The sequence below is a fragment of the Cherax quadricarinatus genome, chromosome 15 (genome assembly GCF_038502225.1).
Source record: "Cherax quadricarinatus isolate ZL_2023a chromosome 15, ASM3850222v1, whole genome shotgun sequence".
In the NCBI taxonomy this organism is placed as follows: domain Eukaryota; kingdom Metazoa; phylum Arthropoda; class Malacostraca; order Decapoda; family Parastacidae; genus Cherax; species Cherax quadricarinatus.
In genome coordinates, this window is record NC_091306.1 from 5,729,655 (window position 1) to 5,748,432 (window position 18,778).

The 18,778-nt window shown below is 40.9% G+C and overlaps 1 protein-coding gene across 50 annotated transcripts in view; it reads right to left on the reverse strand.

The window, feature by feature from the left end:
* The window catches only part of LOC128692140 (trichohyalin), a 219,903-nt gene that overhangs the window by 59,188 nt on the left and 141,937 nt on the right, over positions 1–18,778 (reverse strand). For 48 of the 50 annotated variants that reach the window (XM_053781183.2, XM_053781167.2, XM_053781180.2 and 45 more), the window contains 5 exons: positions 16,902–16,970; positions 4,387–4,540; positions 4,036–4,195; positions 2,731–2,847; positions 1,981–2,182 (listed from right to left, as the gene is read on the reverse strand). In XM_053781183.2, the coding sequence (XP_053637158.2) occupies positions 1,981–2,182; positions 2,731–2,847; positions 4,036–4,195; positions 4,387–4,540; positions 16,902–16,970 (702 nt within the window). The remainder of the gene's footprint in view (positions 1–1,980; positions 2,183–2,730; positions 2,848–4,035; positions 4,196–4,386; positions 4,541–16,901; positions 16,971–18,778) is intronic. The other 2 variants (XM_053781172.2, XM_053781212.2) reach the window with 1 other exon arrangement.

The following is an 18,778-nucleotide window of genomic DNA, read 5'->3' on the forward strand; positions in this document are numbered from 1 at the left end:
AATGACACCAAAAGAATGAAATTTGATTGAAAACTGACGGAGTTACACTCTCGCAAAGTTAGAGACCTCAGCGATATTTATGAATCAGTGATTTCGCCCACTTTGAGCCCTATTTTCAGCTAATTCCGTTGTTCCAGTCGACCAAACTCATAGCTAATTCTTTAGAACTCCATTTTTTCTATCGATTGAGTACAAGAAACTGCCCATTTACCAATTTCAACTACCCAATAACATGGTCAGAAATTTGCAATTTCGCCAATTTCACAAAAATTAAAAAAATATGACAATTTCAAAATAGGGTCCAGAATGAACAATGCAGACATTCCTGGCTCTAAAATAACATTTTCTTTGTTCATCAGTCACGTCTCCAGGCCCCTCTGATATTACTGTTGCTTTCTATTTTGAATTTTTATTCAAACAAAAAATAGAAGATTTACTGTTATGCAGACTACTGCAATAGTGTAATAATTGTATAAATAACGTCAATCCATTCATGACTGCATATTAGAATGGCTAGTTGGACATTTATTGGACAATGGCATCATTTGTTTACTTTTGAACATAGGCAAAAATCAAACATTTCTCCTATTTTGAGCTCCATTTCCAGGTTCTTTTTACAGTAAAACCAATCAAAATCATGTCTATTTCTATAATATGTTTTCCATTCTATCAAATGAAACCAAGAAAATGAGAATACAACCTTAAATGCTATACAAAAATAGACCACAAAGTCGGCATTTTATTTAAAAAAAAATGGTTGGAGTTTTTTTTTTCTCATTATGCACTGCATGCTGCAGGATTTTTTTTATATGGTGCACACTGACCACAGACCCATTCTCTCACATGTGGGCCTATCAGCTTTCTCTTGCTTGATTTGAAGCTGCTAGAATTTATAAGTACAGTGGACCCCCGCATAACGATCACCTCCGAATGCGACCAATTATGTAAGTGTATTTATGTAAGTGCGTTTGTACGTGTATGTTTGGGGGTCTGAAATGGACTAATCTACTTCACAATATTCCTTATGGGAACAAATTCGGTCAGTACTGGCACCTGAACATACTTCTGGAGTGAAAAAATATCGTTAACCGGGGGTCCACTGTATATACAGTGGACCCCCGGTTAACGATCACCTCCAAATGCGACCAATTATGTAAGTGTATTTATGTAAGTGCGTTTGTACGTGTATGTTTGGGGGTCTGAAATGGACTAATCTACTTCACAATATTCCTTATGGGAAAAAATTCGGTCAGTACTGGCACCTGAACATACTACTGGAATGAAAAAAGTTCGTTAACCGAGGGTCCACTGTATATGTCAAACACGGTGGCTTGTAAGACGTATATATATGACTGAAATAGTCAAAGGGTTAAATGTTCATTTATCTATTTCATTAGCCCTTTATATTTATTTCTCATTGTTTTCTGTATGTAAAACTATATTCTCTATAAAATTTAATTTTTGTTAATACTTTTGGGTGTCTGGAAAGGATTAGTTGGATTTACATTATTTCTTATGGGAAATACTGCTTCAGTTTTTGTTGAATTCAGTTTTCATCAGACTTTCTGGAATGAATTAATGACAAAAACCAAGGTTCCACTGTACATATCTGTTATTTTAGAATCTCTTCACTCTTATTTGCTTGGGAAGGTCATGTCACCGGTCAATGGTGCACCCATAGTCATTCTTCCACAAGTACAATGGATATATAAAATTACCATTGTCTATTTTTTTTTTTTTTAACATTTGTTTCTGATGCATCCATGGCAATCTTGAGCATATAATTTTAAATAGTATGCAATATCATCTTTCTTTCAACAACCAGCCATATCCCACCGGGGCAGGGTGGTCCAAAAGTAAAAACAGTAGTTTCTCCTTTTAAATTTAGTATTATATACAGGAGAAGGGGTTACTAGCCCATTGCAGTATGTAATATAAGGTTTATTAATTATGCTTTCCAGTTTGAACACCCTTTCTTACCTGCATTCTTTAAAACATCATCTACTTCTCTGCGTTCATGATTTTCATCCTCGTCCATAGACAAACCCCTTTCAAACTTCTCCCTCAAATTTTTTGCAGCAGGACGACCCTCAATAGCAATTGGCTCCTTCCGCTTTGGGCGCTTATCTTGATCCTCAAAATTGCCAGATTCAAACATTTCTCTAGTAGTAATATTCTTGCCCTAAAAAATGAAATACTCTAATATAAAATTTATAAAAAAAATAAACATGGGTTACCTCAACAAGAAAAAGAATATTCTAAGAGCCTACAAGCAATCAAATAATAAGAATCCAATTTTTTTTAAATGGCATTAGAATTTTTCTGTTCAGAACCAGATATATTCACTGCATTATACTAATATTTAAAAATATTAAAAACTTGCAAATTAAACATACTATATTCTAAACAAGATTCACATTTAACTATTGTTTGTGTTATGGATTCAGTCCTGAAATAAAGCTATCTTGCCATTTTGAATTCTAAAAATTATCTCCATAGGAAAGGTAATTAAATTCTATTGTAAAGATGAGAGTTAAAAATAATGTTTGACAAAACTCACAGCACAAAATGCTGTGTATTTCTCTGAGTGCCATGAATATTTGAGAGTAAAAGTACAGTAATGCAATCTTAAACAAAATATTGTAAATACAATTAGATAGTAATTTGTAGGAAAACTTCTAAACTGAAGAGTTTATACACTACAACCTGCACAGATATTACAATACTCACAGCACAAAGCATTTGTCTGAACTTTGATAAATCTTCTCTCCGTTTCCGTGACAACTCTTCTCGTCGGTTCTTTTGTAACCAACCTGCTTTAAGGTCGTGCAAGCCGCTAAAGCTCGTCTGAAAAGCAAGTGTATTTAACAAAAATTCTTTATCATGGAGATGGTTAAACGTGTAAGGGTTATACAGCATCTGGCCAAATGGGAGGCATTCAGATTTGATCCAAGGGAAGAGCAGATCCAGTCACTTGAATCAAGATCTCCTCACCAGCATCAAGGGAGGGAAACAAACATTCTATCCTAACATATAGAGCTTTAAAAACAATTCAAATGTTTACCAGGATAATGACTGAATGTTATTTACATTAGTCGCCCTGTATCTGTGGGGGATATGTTCCAAACCCTACCGTGGATACCCGAAACCATGGATAGTAGCAAACCCTTCATGGAAGTCAGTTTTTGCTTACATACATACCTATGATAATGCTTAATTGATAAATTATGCACAATAAGTCAAGAATTATCACTTTTTCAATGACAGGAAGCACTTAGGTTTTGAAGAACTGCCACAATCACTACTTTTATGCTTTGGGGCCAATTATTATTAAGATTAAATAAAATTTTTTGGGGGGCCACGGTGAACCATGAATAACTGTAACCACAGAAACTGAATCCATAGATATAGGGGTTTTACTGTATTCAAAAGTCTTTCCTCTCAAAAAATCCATTCATTTAGTGTGACCTTAGCAATACTCACAGATTTAGTATGTTGCTGTGTGAGATTTAAGAGGTTTGATTTTCCTTCATGGATTGAACCAAATGATAAAACATTTTTCATGAAACCTCATGTTTTAACCCTTAAACTGTCCAAACGTAGATCTACGTTTTTTCAACGTTTGAAAGTATGTTAAAAAAGTAGATCTTTTTTTTTTTTACATTTGAAAACGTGTAAAAAACTTTGATCTACGTTTTTTTTCTTTTAGATTTGAAAATATGTAAAAAAAAAAAACGTAGATCTACTTTTGGAGCACTACGCATGTGAACGTAGATCAGCTTGGACAGTTTAAGGGTTAAAATTCAGCCACAAAAGATATGAGGAGGAGAAGGAAAAGAAAGAGTAAGAGGATACGAAATATGTGAGGTAGCGAAAAGATATGAGGGAGGAGCAGGAAATGAGGGGAAGGAAGAAAAAATGCACAAGAATGATTTAACAAATACAAATTAGAGAGCTGTAGATAATAAAGAAAAGACCATCACCCCACAAGGCAGCTACTGCTACTGTACAGCATGTTGTAAACATCTGACTTACTGGACGTCCCTTCTTTGTTATGGCTTGATCTCCATGTTCTTCATCATCTTCCTCACCCTCTTCATCATCCTGTTCTTCATCTTCCTCTTCATCATATTCTTCATATTCACCAAGCTCAGCATTCTCTACCCCATAATCATCATCATCTGAATGCATAAACCTTGAAAAGGGAAGAGAGAAATTAACACTACTGTGCCTGTACTTTACTGAAGATTAACTAAAACATAAAATAAAAGTGAAACCTCTATATAGGCTGCACAGGACTATAAAGATTTATTTAGTGAAAAGGAGAAATCATAATCAAGCAATCTGTATAAAACTTTTTAACTGAAAGTGAAATGATGTCCTTACTTGGCAGCCCTGTTGAGAAGCGACTGAGAGCGGCGCACAGGTATCGGTTCTGGCCTTTGTTCTTCCTCAGTTGATATTAGTTCAAACATGGCAAACTTTTGTTTCAAGTTGGCTGCTGATAAGTCCTCAAGCCCATAATCTGGCTTGTCCGTGGCTGTGAAAATACTGATTTTGTAGGTATACAGCATAATGAATAGCCATTTTAAATATCAAGACATAAATCTGAACAGAAATAAGCACTGCACTGTAAACACACGGACTTCCTCTAGTTTCCAGCAGCTAGAAGACTGGAAAGAAAAAACACTATGCAGAGAAAGAACTGTACCTTGCTTCACCCATGAAGTGGTTATACCTTGAGTATACCTGGAGGGTGTTTTGGGGGTCAACACCCCCACAGCCCAGTCCATGACCAGGCCCAAAATGACTGCTTGTGTCAATAAGGTGATAGTTATATTCGATTTATCATAAACTTTGTAAAAGAAAAAATAAACAATTAATATTGGCAATATTATTTCACAGTAAGAATTTAAACTTAAAAATATGTCTGTACTTTTAATACCATTTTGTAATGCTCATCTTGAAATATAAACAAATTCTAAGGGAAAACATTATTGTATATTCAGCAATAATAATTCAATTATGCTGTGTTGCTGGTAAGACAGCTACTGAATGAGTAATGGTATATGTGTTTCTTTCCTTGGATCAGCCTTACCTTGATGGGGAAACAACCAGCAAGGTAAAAAGTTATAGGTTTTTTCTATTTCTTAAAATATTTTTAACAGGCACTGGTTGAGCAGTACACTATCACAATTATTTTTATGAAATGATTTTATAATAAAGAAGTGCTAAACCTACAAGGGTCATATATAAAATGTTATACATATTAATAAATAATGGCAGCTGATATTTATTACTATGTATCATAAGAAGAGCTTTAAGAAATTCTTCCAGTTCTGTAATGTTATAATACTAGTCAGTTCCTCCCTCCTGACTTGCCTTATTCAAGCTATTGTAGCAGCACTGCTGGCAAGTATTGTAGCAGCACTGCTGGCAAGTATTGTAGCAGCACTGCTGGCAAGTATTGTAGCAGCACTGCTGGCAAGTATTGTAGCAGCACTGCTGGCAAGTATTGTAGCAGCACTGCTGGCAAGTATTGTAGCAGCACTGCTGGCAAGTATTGTAGCAGCACTGCTGGCAAGTATTGTAGCAGCACTGCTGGCAAGTATTGTAGCAGCACTGCTGGCAAGTATTGTAGCAGCACTGCTGGCAAGTACTGTAGCAGCACTGCTGGCAAGTATTGTAGCAGCACTGCTGGCAAGTATTGTAGCAGCACTGCTGGCAAGTATTGTAGCAGCACTGCTGGCAAGTACTGTAGCAGCACTGCTGGCAAGTATTGTAGCAGCACTGCTGGCAAGTACTGTAGCAGCACTGCTGGCAAGTACTGTAGCAGCACTGCTGGCAAGTATTGTAGCAGCACTGCTGGCAAGTATTGTAGCAGCACTGCTGGCAAGTATTGTAGCAGCACTGCTGGCAAGTATTGTAGCAGCACTGCTGGCAAGTATTGTAGCAGCACTGCTGGCAAGTATTGTAGCAGCACTGCTGGCAAGTATTGTAGCAGCACTGCTGGCAAGTATTGTAGCAGCACTGCTGGCAAGTACTGTAGCAGCACTGCTGGCAAGTATTGTAGCAGCACTGCTGGCAAGTATTGTAGCAGCACTGCTGGCAAGTATTGTAGCAGCACTGCTGGCAAGTATTGTAGCAGCACTGCTGGCAAGTATTGTAGCAGCACTGCTGGCAAGTATTGTAGCAGCACTGCTGGCAAGTATTGTAGCAGCACTGCTGGCAAGTATTGTAGCAGCACTGCTGGCAAGTACTGTAGCAGCACTGCTGGCAAGTATTGTAGCAGCACTGCTGGCAAGTATTGTAGCAGCACTGCTGGCAAGTATTGTAGCAGCACTGCTGGCAAGTATTGTAGCAGCACTGCTGGCAAGTATTGTAGCAGCACTGCTGGCAAGTATTGTAGCAGCACTGCTGGCAAGTATTGTAGCAGCACTGCTGGCAAGTATTGTAGCAGCACTGCTGGCAAGTATTGTAGCAGCACTGCTGGCAAGTATTGTAGCAGCACTGCTGGCAAGTACTGTGGCGAAACGTTTCCTGAATAAAGATTCCCATATGCTGCATAAGTGTCTCAATCTTCAAGTATTGTAGCAGCACTGCTGGCAAGTATTGTAGCAGCACTGCTGGCAAGTATTGTAGCAGCACTGCTGGCAAGCACTGTGGCGAAACGTTTCCTGAATAAAGATTCCCATATGCTGCATAAGTGTCTCAATCTTCAAGTATTGTAGCAGCACTGCTGGCAAGTATTGTAGCAGCACTGCTGGCAAGTACTGTAGCAGCACTGCTGGCAAGTACTGTAGCAGCACTGTTGGCAAGTATTGTAGCAGCACTGCTGGCAAGTATTGTAGCAGCACTGCTGGCAAGTATTGTAGCAGCACTGCTGGCAAGTATTGTAGCAGCACTGCTGGCAAGTATTGTAGCAGCACTGCTGGCAAGTACTGTAGCAGCACTGCTGGCAAGTATTGTAGCAGCACTGCTGGCAAGTATTGTAGCAGCACTGCTGGCAAGTACTGTAGCAGCACTGCTGGCAAGTACTGTAGCAGCACTGCTGGCAAGTATTGTAGCAGCACTGCTGGCAAGTACTGTAGCAGCACTGCTGGCAAGTATTGTAGCAGCACTGCTGGCAAGTCTCCTCCCAACAATCAACAATCATGAGGTTTCATCATTCATGACATTTCGCCATTGCATGACATTTTATTGTTTCATAACACTTCATCATTTCATGACATGTTTCATGTGTTTCTTGGTTTCATGACATTTTGCTGCTTCATAACATTTCATCATTTCATGATATGTTTCGTTGTTTCACGACGTGCTTCTGTTTCATGACATTTCGCCATTTTAAGATGTATTCTGCTTCATGTTGTGGCTTGTTATTTTATGATGTGGTTCATTGTTTCATGACGCATTTCATCGTTTCATGACATGTTTTGTCATTTCAAAACATGTTTTATAGTTTCATGAAGTGTCTTGTGAGTTTTGTGTCATGCCAAGTTTTATAGCTTCATGATTTGTTTCAGTTTCACAACGTGCTTTGTTTTCAAGTACTGGGTCATTTCAGGACCAGTGTCATGTGATTTGTTACGCGTTTCACATAGCTTTTTTGACATGTCATAACTTTTTACATGTTTTTTTTTATGATTTCATGTGTTTCAATGTTTCATGAAGTGTTCTGGAAAATATTTCGTGTATTTCGTGACCTGCTTTATGATGTATTCTGTCATTTCATGGCGTGATTCATGTGCCTGGCAGTTTCACGCGTTTTGAGCTTCATGGTATGACATATGATGCGTTTCACGGGTTTTGTTGCTTTATGATGTTTCATGATATGTTTTGTTTCATTATGTGTCTCATTGCATGTCTTGTCATTTCAAGACATGATTTGTCATTCCATTACATGTTTTGTGATGTGTGTTGTCGTATCATGACGTCTCGTGTTTCATGGCCTGTTTCATGTATTTTGTGAACTGTTTCAAGAGTACCTTCATGTATTTGACTTGTTTCCTTGTTTCATGTCATGTTTGTGTGTTTTCAGAACGTGACGTCAGTGCCAGCTAGGATGAACCCCCACTAACACTACACCTTCTAACCACTAACCAGTTAAGTATGATTTGCGAAGGGAGGGGGGAGAGGGGGGAGAGAAAGACAGTGACAGAAACAGTGACAGAGTGAAAGAGACAGTGACTAAAGACACAGTGAGAGGAAGACAGTGACAAAAAGAGAATGACAGAGACAGTGACAAAAAGAGAATGACAGACAGTGACAGAAAGAAAGAAAAAGACAGTGACAGAGAAACAGAGAGAGAGAGAGAGAGAGAGAGAGAGAGAGAGAGAGAGAGAGAGAGAGAGAGAGAGAGAGAGAGAGAGAGAGAGAGAGAGAGAGAGAGTCAGACAGAGAGAGAATGAGAATTAAGAGGAAATCCAGGCATATCAGGTCAGTAGCCTGGTTGGATAGCATTAGTCACGCCACCTGCAAAACACGCCACTACTGCATTACTCTCGCCATCACAGTAATCCCCCCCACTACTAATTCCACAACAACATCGTGGGTGACCCGCAGCTCAGTGGTCAAAGCAACCCAAGGGTCCCGGCCAGGCCACGGGTGACCCCGTGGCCTGGACGCGTTTTCTTACACCTGTTGTCCTGTTCATCTAGCAGCAAGTAGGTACCTGGGTGTTAGTCGACTGGTGTGGGTCGTATCCTGGGGGACAACATTGAGGACCCTAGTAGAAATAAGACTGAGTCCTCGATGACGCACTGCCTTTCCCGAGTTATCCTGCGTGGCTAACCCTGCTGGGTTAAAAATTCGAACGAAATCTTATCTCTCTCTTATCTTATCTTCAGTTCCCAGTGTGGCAGGAAGGGTGGTGAGCCCCTTCCCCCAACACCCCTGAGGCCCCAGGTCTTCCAGCAGGGCACCAGCAGACTCCACAATGTTCAGTAGTTAAACATCCCGTGGAAATTACAAGTGTGATATTTCTAAAAAAAAAAAAAATGTTAGAAATGTTTTGCCCACGGCAGGGCGAAATGTAGCAGGTTTTACCCTGTTAAAAGTGACTTTCCATTTTCTTCTACTCTTGCAGCCCGGTCTGGATATTTTCTGTTGAATAAATGTTCGATCAACCTGTTGCTGTTAGCGACCCATCTGGCACCTGGCGTAGTTACTGGTCCATTTACCTCTCTACTGGCCCTGGCAATATTTCTGATATCTGCTGGTATGAGGTTGAAGAGTCTTGCGCCACGGATGTTGACGCAGTGTTCTCTTATTGTGCCCACTGTGTTCCCTGCTTGTCACTGGTTTTATTTTGCACTTTCTCCCATATCTCTCACTTCAGTACATTGTCGTTATGGCAATATGTAGATTTAGGACCTGGCTTTCCAGTATCTTCCGTGTATATATTATCAGGTATCTCTTCTACACTCCAGAGACTACACTTATAACATCAGGTACGGGTGGAAACATTTGGAAGTGTTTCCTTAAGACACCTGATGTCCCTGTTCACCTAGCAGTAAAATAGGTAAGTGGGTATTAGTCGACAGGTGTGGGTCACATCCTGGGGACAAAATTAACCTAACTTGCCCTATGTCAGCTATGGTCTGTATAAGTTGTAACATGTACTTGTAGAAACAGAGATTGTTATTATAGCTCCATTACTGTTATCTGTGAGCAGGCATTAAATGCCCCTCTGTATATTTTTCAGCTCTGGTATGTATCTCTCCTGCCTTTAAGAGTGCCATTAGCAACATTCTCAACGAGAGAGCACAAATACTACACCACTGGCGTTGTTTTTCTTCTTTTGAGTGTTCTCATTATTCACCCTCTCACTCTTCTGGCCCTCGTGGCATTTACTTTACCACGTTTTCTAAATAATAATAATAATAATAATAATAATAATAATCCTACCCTTAGTTCATTTTAAAACGTGGCACTATCTACAGTACGCTATCACCCTGCAGGATGCCACTCATGACAGTCGACCAACACCCAGGCACCTATTCACTGTTAGGTGAACAGGGGCAGCAGATGTCAGGTTGCATGTACATGACCGCTTTGCCCGGAAACTGAATCTACAACCTCTCGGCTGTAACGACAGAGTTGTTAGAGGCACATAGTGGTATGGCCAGCCACATGGTTGGAGAGCCAGCTGCATGGCTGCGGGATCAGCCACATGGCTGGAGAGCCAGCCGCAGCCATGATGCAGGAAGGGTGCCACAGTGGCACACTGGTGCACAACAATTCTACATGATCGACCTTGTAATGAGACCAGAGATCACAGGGCAGGCAAGGCAGGCTGGGGTGAGAGAGAGAGAGAGAGAGAGAGAGAGAGAGAGAGAGAGAGAGAGAGAGAGAAAGCATCAGTAGTGTGCTGCTAACCTATGATCCTTTCAAACGGGGGGGGAGGGGGGGGGAGCGACACCTTGATGCCAGTGAAGGGTTTCCGATCCAAAGAGCTGGAGCTACCTCCCATTAACCCCCCCTCTACAATTGACTGCACAGCCATGCGGGTTTAGCCCTTCCCCATGACCAACAATAATTATAATTCATATGCTAGTTGTAGAGCAGGAAGCAGAGCTGGCTGCCGTACTGCACTCTCACACCACAGGCAGGGAGGGAACAGGAGTGGGCGCAAGTTAATCTCCACATGAGGGGGAAGGAGCGTTAAGAACAGCAGTGGTGCCTTCGTAAGAACATGCCACGAGACACCCAAGAGGACCTTTCAGCTATTATAGCTCTCACAGAGACTTAAACTTCCCGGAATGTTAACCAATGCACTATTCCCAGAGGGGTATCTTACAATGAGAATTGAGAGAGATCAGTAAAGGTGGCGGCGGCTCACCACAAAGAGTTCAACAACGTCAGCTTTCATGACGGTGTTCAGAAGCGAAAACGATTAACCAAAAGTAATTAACCATGATAATTCTAGTGTCTATACTTTAACTACATAATGATAATGGTGTTAATGGAAACACCCCATTAGCATAAGACAATGACTGTTAGATGTGGGCACCCACACTGTATGCTGACATCTTGGGAAAATTATACCAGATCAGAATATTGTTGCCAGTGCCCAGCGACTCCCAGGGGAAAGGATGGGGGGTGGGGGGGCAGTGGTCGTAAAGTACCCAAAGAGTACACGTCTGGTGGTATCCAGAGAGTACACATCTGGTGGGATTCATTTAACATTGAGTAATAATAATAATAATATTTCCACAAGTACAAGGTATACAGGACTAGTTTACATCAATGACATACTACTATGCAGAAAGCCGCTTGTTATGCTGACCCCAGTATGTCACCTGAGTGGTCAATAACCACAATATAGTCTCTGAGAACATATAAATGGTCTCAGGTAAAAACCAGTAGACTGATAACTACTTAACGATGCTCGAACTAAATGTTCGGAGGAAAACTACAGGTTTACGTGGCCACATTGGTGAAAGCTGGTGCAAAACAGTTTACCCAGCTTACCATAACTGAACACGAGTTGGAGTCACGACTTCATCGAAGTCAACAATATTGCTTCGCAATCCTTCGGAAACAGTAACAGTTTGAATTACAAGAGAGCTGCGGGTCTCTTTTCCCGGTACCTGACTCTTCAGAAAGTTGCAATGTTCTATTAGGTGGAATTACAGGTAATGAGAGGAGCACCTGCGGGTGTCGTCACTAGCGGACCAAGCACGAAACAGGTGAGTGCACCTTGACTGAAACTTGGGATGACCTGAAACACTGAGTATTACAGCTTGTAGCACTTATGCAAGGAAGAGTGGGGAGGGAAAGAATGAAAAGAAGAAAGCAATGCAGAAGGGAGGGGAAAAAAGAAGAAAGGGTGGTGGAAGGGATGATGAAGGGGAGAAGGGAGGGGATGGGTAATGCGGGGAGGGAGTGCAGGATGACATACGCGACACAGCCACGGGATTCCTTTGGACAGCAACCATTCGTACCTATCTTCCCCGAGACTCGCGTCGCCTCACGCACTCTCCTGTAGCCCACACAATGTACGAAGTGTGGGAGAGAAAGGAGGAGGGACAGTTGATAACCGGAGGTATCTTGAGGCTCAGCGGCAGCATGTCTAACTCACAACTAATAAGTTTATTTAGGCACAGGAACACAGGAGTATAATTATCATACATAATGTAAATTACCTAGCATAACCCTAAAAAAGTCATAGCCACTTATTTCCATTGCGGTCTTTGTATTTCCATCGGGTGTAATCCAGGGTGAGCCGAAACGAATGAACAACTTTCCCTAACACCTGTTAACGCAGTAGTAAACTAATATCGAGTTGTTAGTCGACATACGTGGAAAGAACAAAAAATAACCCACTGAAGATCAGCCACAGTGGTTGGTTCTTGTGCGTAGTCCTGGGTTATTAACCCTCCACGCCAGAAGCGTACCCACTGTGGTCAACACAGTCAAGACAGCAGCACCCCAAAAAAATAAATAACTAGGTCAGAGATGTGTGGGGGGGGGGGGGTCAGGGCAGAAGACATGAACGACAGCTCAATTTTATTACCTTCCTCCAGGGAGAATGTATTGATCCATGGAAACACTAGCCTCGCCTCTTGACCCAATCTTCAGCCTTCTCTGATCATGGGAGTGGAGTCACGCCTGGACGCTCGCTATGGAGTAATCACGTGGGGAGGACAAATATTGTGGCAAAGAGGTAGGCAAAAGATGAAGTAGGAGCCAAGTAGGCAGAAGATAGAGAAGCAGAAATAATTTGGGAACAAATGAAGGAACCAAAAGGAAAACAATGATGTGGGGACCAAGGAAGCTGGAAGGAGAATGAGCATGTACACTCGAATACTTAACTATTTACAAGGATCTTACTACAGTATCTGCTTTCATTCCTCTAGTGTTACGACATGTTTGCTGTCATGTCTACTCCAAGACTCTTTATCCCAATGGAAACTAATATTTTCCTCTCAACTTATATGCTACTACTAGTCAATTTTCTCTCTCTAAGCCTACCTGGAGTCTACCTGGAATGTTCCGAGGGTCAATGCCCCCATGAGCCGGTTCATGACCAGGCCTCTTAGTGAATCAAGGCCTGATCAACCAGGCTGTTACTGCTGGATGCATAGTATTCAACATACGAACCACTGGATGGCTGGTCAGGTACTTTAAAAGACTTATCCAGTTTCCTCTTGAAGACAGCGAGGAGTCTACTGGTTATTTCACTTACGTATGATGGGAGACTCTTGAAAACTATTGGACGTCTTACACTTCCTGTGTTGTCTAAGTACACAGTCTGCCGAGCCTTTTGCCTTCGTAGGGAGTAATATCTGTGTGTAGATTTGGGACCAGTCTTTCTACGTTTTTCCCAGTGTAAATTACGATATCTTTCTCGCCTGCGTTCCAGGGAGTACAGGTTAAGGGACTGCAAACGTTCCCAGTAATAAAGGCGACTGAAGTTGTACATGCAGCGAAGCTTCTCTGTACATTCTCCAGAGCTGTGATTACTTTGTGCTTATTAGATGTTTATATTTACCTATTCTGAGCTTGTGGTGGGATTGAGCTCTAGTTCCTGACCCTATTTCTTAACTCTCGATCAACTAAGGTGAAAGAGCCCCGTTTCATACCTATTTATGAAGCCGTGTAAAATACTGGAGTCCATTCTCACTGCGTCATTATACACTTTATTCCACTTCTTTACATCTCTTATGCTGATAAAACATTTCATGAGAGTTTTGTGGCTCATTTGTGACTGTAATTTTCAAATATGTTCCCTTGTTTTGTTGCATCTCTGGTCTAGTCTCTCCTAACCTGCCATGTTTATGCCTCAGGTAAGAATCTTGCAATCACATACCCCGTGTGTGTGTGTGTGTGTGTTAGTTACCATTTTGTCCTAGGCACATGTTGATTAGACACTAGGCCTATTGTATATTAGTGAGAGTGTTGTGAGTGTATGAGTGTGTGTGTGTGTGTGTGTGTGTGTGTGTGTGTGTGTGTGTGTGTGTGTGTGTGTGTGTGTACGCACTAGCGTGCGGAGGTTGATGCACAGCTGGTGCGTCACTGATGGTTGGCGTCCATCAGCTGGGTGAAGGTGGGTTGAGGTGGGTGGAGGGTCGGACCTTACCAGTCTTGACTGAAGCCTCAACAAAGGTCAAATTATCATAAAATATGTGTATTACCAGCAAACAAAACACGTCATTAACGTTTACTTCAAAAACAAAAGGAAAATGTGGTTTCTGACAAGCTAAACTTGTGTATATATAATGAAACATTTTGTGGGGGCAGACAGGTGCGCAGATTTTATGATTATTAGAGAATAAAACTAGATTAAACATCACGCAACATTCCTCTGACTGGATAACATAAACATTACCAATTATACTTTATGATACAGTAAATCATGTTAGCTGTTGCTTAACTGTGTTAATGTGTTCCAGTGGTTGATTAAAACTGTTTGATTAAGACGGTGCTTAAAACTGTTTAAGACGGTGCTTAAAACTGTGTTTAAGACGGTGCTTAAAACTGTTTAAGACGGTGCTTAAAACTGTGTTTAAGACGGTGCTTAAAACTGTTTAAGACGGTGCTTAAAACTGTTTGATTAAGACGGTGCTTAAAACTGTGATTAAGACGGTGCTTAAAACTATGATTAAGATGGTACTTAAAACTATGATTAAGATGGTGCTTAAAACTATGATTAAGATGGTGCTTAAAACTATGATTAAGATGGTGCTTAAAACTATGCTTGATTAAGATGCTTAAAACTATGTTTGATTAAGATGGTTCTTAAAACGATGCCTGATTATGACGGTATTTAATTAACAGGGTGTTTTAAGATGGTTTTTTAATAACGATGGTGTTTCACGAAGATAGTGTGTGATATAGTGTTTGGGAAGCAGTTGAAGACAATGGCGTCACCAGTCCATCAGACACCATCACAACAGCTCTCCAAACGTGAAGTTTGTTACTTTAAATAAAAAGTCAAACAGTTTAGAGAGGAATTTCTCAATATATTTTCAGGTCTCACTTCTGTTACCATAGCAATTTTGCCACTGTTTACAATATATTCCCTCAGGCATCTAAAGTCAGTAGTGCCTGACCAACCGGGCTGTGGTTCGTACGTCAGCTTGCGTGCGGCCAGCAGTAACAGCCTGGTTGATCAAATCCTGATCCACCATGAGGCCTGGTCTCAGACCAGGCCGCGGGGGGCGTTGACCCCCGAAACCCTCTCCAGGTCTCCAGGTAAACATTGACCTCAGCCTCGCTTTACGAACCGTGCTGTAAAATTTTGTTCGTAAGTGCGAATGAGATTTGTATCCACGAAGATGCAGCTTAGTGCTAATGCTGAAAACGTTTCGAATAACACTAAAAAAGTTTCGAATACTGAAAAACGGAGAGGTAGTGTAGTCTGTCTCGTGAACAAGTTAGACGACAGGTAAATCTTACAAGATTCTCACATTTGAGCGAAACTTTGTGAAAATAAAAGCAATGTTGTACCAAACCTGTAGGTAATCTTTATGCTTTTCAACCTATATCGTGTTGAGAACGTGTTACAACACACCAGAGTATATCGTGTTCAGATCGTGCTACAACACACCAGAGTGTAACGTGTTACAACACACCAAAGTGTAACGTGTTGAGAACGTGTTACAATACACCAGAGTGTAACGTGTTGAGAACGTGTTACCGTCCTTGGCTTCCTCTTATTCTTATCTTATAGTGGTGTTCTTCCCTCATCATCATCATCACTTTCTTCACTTCCATTTATCACATTTCCCTTAAACTCTTGTGAAAGAAGAGTTCATCTAATTTTATTGACCTTGACTGACCTAATTTATTCGACCTATTAATTTATTATCCGTGACCTCTTTCTAATCTTCCGTGACCTCTCTAATCTTCCGTGACCTCTTTCTCTAATCTTCCGTGACCTCTCTCTAATCTTCCATGACCTCTCTCTCTAATCTTCCATGACCTCTTTCTCTAATCTTCCGTGACCTCTCTCTCTAATCTTCCGTGACCTCTTTCTCTAATCTTCCGTGACCTCTTTCTCTAATCTTCCGTGACCTCTCTCTCTAATCTTCCGTGACCTCTTTATCTTTCCTCTGTCTTAGTCTCACAAAACCTGGTATTATAATGATTTAAGCAGTAAATTATCTACCCCAGACACACCACAACATCCCATGGTAGGTAGAGTACAAACCTTGACCTGAAAAATAACTATAATTTAGAGTAAATATACACAAGGCAGTGTGAAGGGCGGCTCCAACGGCGGCTTCACTTTTCATTACCAACTTGTTTGTGGTAGAGTTGTGTACCTTTCCAGCCACTGTGATGTACACTGGTGCTTTATCAACTGACTCTGATGGAGAGCAGATGAAAGCTTCTGGGGTTGTGAGATGAAACATTAAGGTCACAGTTGGTGCCACTGACACAACCACATGTTAAGTGCTGCCTGCTTGTAAAATCATCCTTTTGTAAACTCCGTGACTGAGAGGTAACAACGTTGGGTCTGGTGTATATATGGAACATAAACCGAAGACTGGTTCATTACCACTTATCTTCAGCTTATATATATTAGTTACATATTAGTTACACACGTTATGCAACACAATGTTATTTGTATAAAAGAAAACCTCACTGATTTAGTTAATAAACAATAAATCTTAAGAGTTACCATTACACTCAATGAAAATAAACAGCAAACACAAAATACAAAATCAACTTAAGACCTGAGTTAACGCTGGCAAACACGGTGTTAGTGAGAAAACTAAACAAATTTAGCCAATAAACAACTCGGCTCATGCCAATAAAACATCAAAGTTTCTTCAGGGTAAACAATTTCGAGTGTGGTGTCAACATATGAGTGTGTTAAACAAAGAGTTTGTTAAGAGAAACGATGCTAGAGGAGACTGCAGGGAGGAGGAACACTTGTGTATGAGACTCACATCTGACGACGTCGTCTGGCAGGGCCTGTGGCTGACTCTCCAACACTATCATCTTGGGTCGCCGCATCACTGATACCACACTCAAAAGTTTTAGAGACTGTACTTAACACTTTATCCTCCACCCCATACACACACATACGACACCCCTTGCACCACTACCACACATAAAACACACCTTACACACCTGTTACTCACACTTAATACACTCCTTACATAACCTGTCACTTACACCTGAAGCACTCCACACACTTGTCACACTTGTCCTGCACTGCTCACACACGACACTAACGCTGAGTGAACTAGTCACTCTTGACACAAAGTTATATACATATGTGAACGCAGAAGGTAACTGTACATACAACACACAGGAGAAAATATCTACCTCAGCTTATTTACAAGCTTAATTAAAATAAAATTATCCTACCCCAGCTTCTTTACAGACTTAACAAAAAGGTCTTAGTCTACCCCAACTCAGGTACAGGTCAGGTTACCGTTCACCTGACTTGTAGTTTGCTTGTTAGGTAGTGTGTGTAGGCAAAGTCAGGTACACAGGTGTATGCTAGTGAGGAGAACGAGGAAGAAGTGTATACGGTACAAAAAGTGTGTACGAGGGAAAACAGTGTGTGTGAGGGGGGGGGGAGGACATGTATTATGGGAAGACATTATGGCGGGGGAAGGGGTGAGAGTAGACAAAGTGTTTGTAAATAAATTGTGGAAGTGTCTTAGTATTAATCTCGTTTCTGGGTGTTTGGTTAAGTCTTCCCCCTTAATTCTTCTCAACCATATTCCTCTCCCAATGAAACATCATCCCCCCTTCCCCCTAACACTCCCCACCAAACCCCTTACCACATAAACTCCCTCTAACATTCTCCACTAAAATCCTCCAACATACAAGGACACAAAACAAAATTTCTTGACTAGTCTCGCACCGAATCAACGCTGAGTCTTCACAGACAACCATAACAATACTGGAAGAGTGCAGCAGCCTGCATCTCAGCCTGTGTTGACGTAACATTGATTTCAATGAAAGAAACGATTACAAAGAATTGAAATCATCAATGATATTATGGAATAAAAGAGAACAAAAACTCTAGAAGTCTTCTCATAGAAGACCAGAGAGAGAGCAACTGAAGAAGGGGTGACTCAGCAGATAAGGAACATAGAAAACTTCCTAAAAAGCCTTGATAATCATACCTCAGACATCCCAGAATAATCTTAGTATCCTAGGATATACATATATCGTAACATCCTAAGGGCACAATATTGTTGCAAGAAAGCAAGCTCTAACTGCACTAGATAAGAAGCTCATGTTGGAGTTCCAGAGACACACTGATGAGTTGGGGTTGATCTAATAACAAAGAAATTTCTAAATATAATGTTGACGAACAATAAGGCGCCATGAGACATATCACAGTCATACATACAACATACTTAGACTGCAACCCCAGGATATAAATCAAACTACATCAAGTGTAGTACAAAGGTTAGTACCACAAGGCACTGTCCTGGTACCTTCACACTGTCTTCAACCCAACAGATATTAAAAAAAAAAAACACAAAATAGAAAGTGCAAAGCCGGGGTGCAAAATAAACTTAGTGAAGAGCAGGGGTGTCCAAGGTAGACTAAACATGATCTTGAAAATAGACGTGAACACTACCTTTCATGACGATAGATGTTAACACTACCGTGCGGTATAGAAATACGTACAAAGAAACGGGAGACTTCGCAGAAAATATATTTTAGGGAAAAGATATACCAGAGAAATAAACCATGAAGTACAAGAAGAGAGTACAAATGATATATCGAGGCGGCAATGCAAGAGTAGCAGTGACCACTGCAGCCACCAACCACACTCACAGCTCATCACAATACCCGT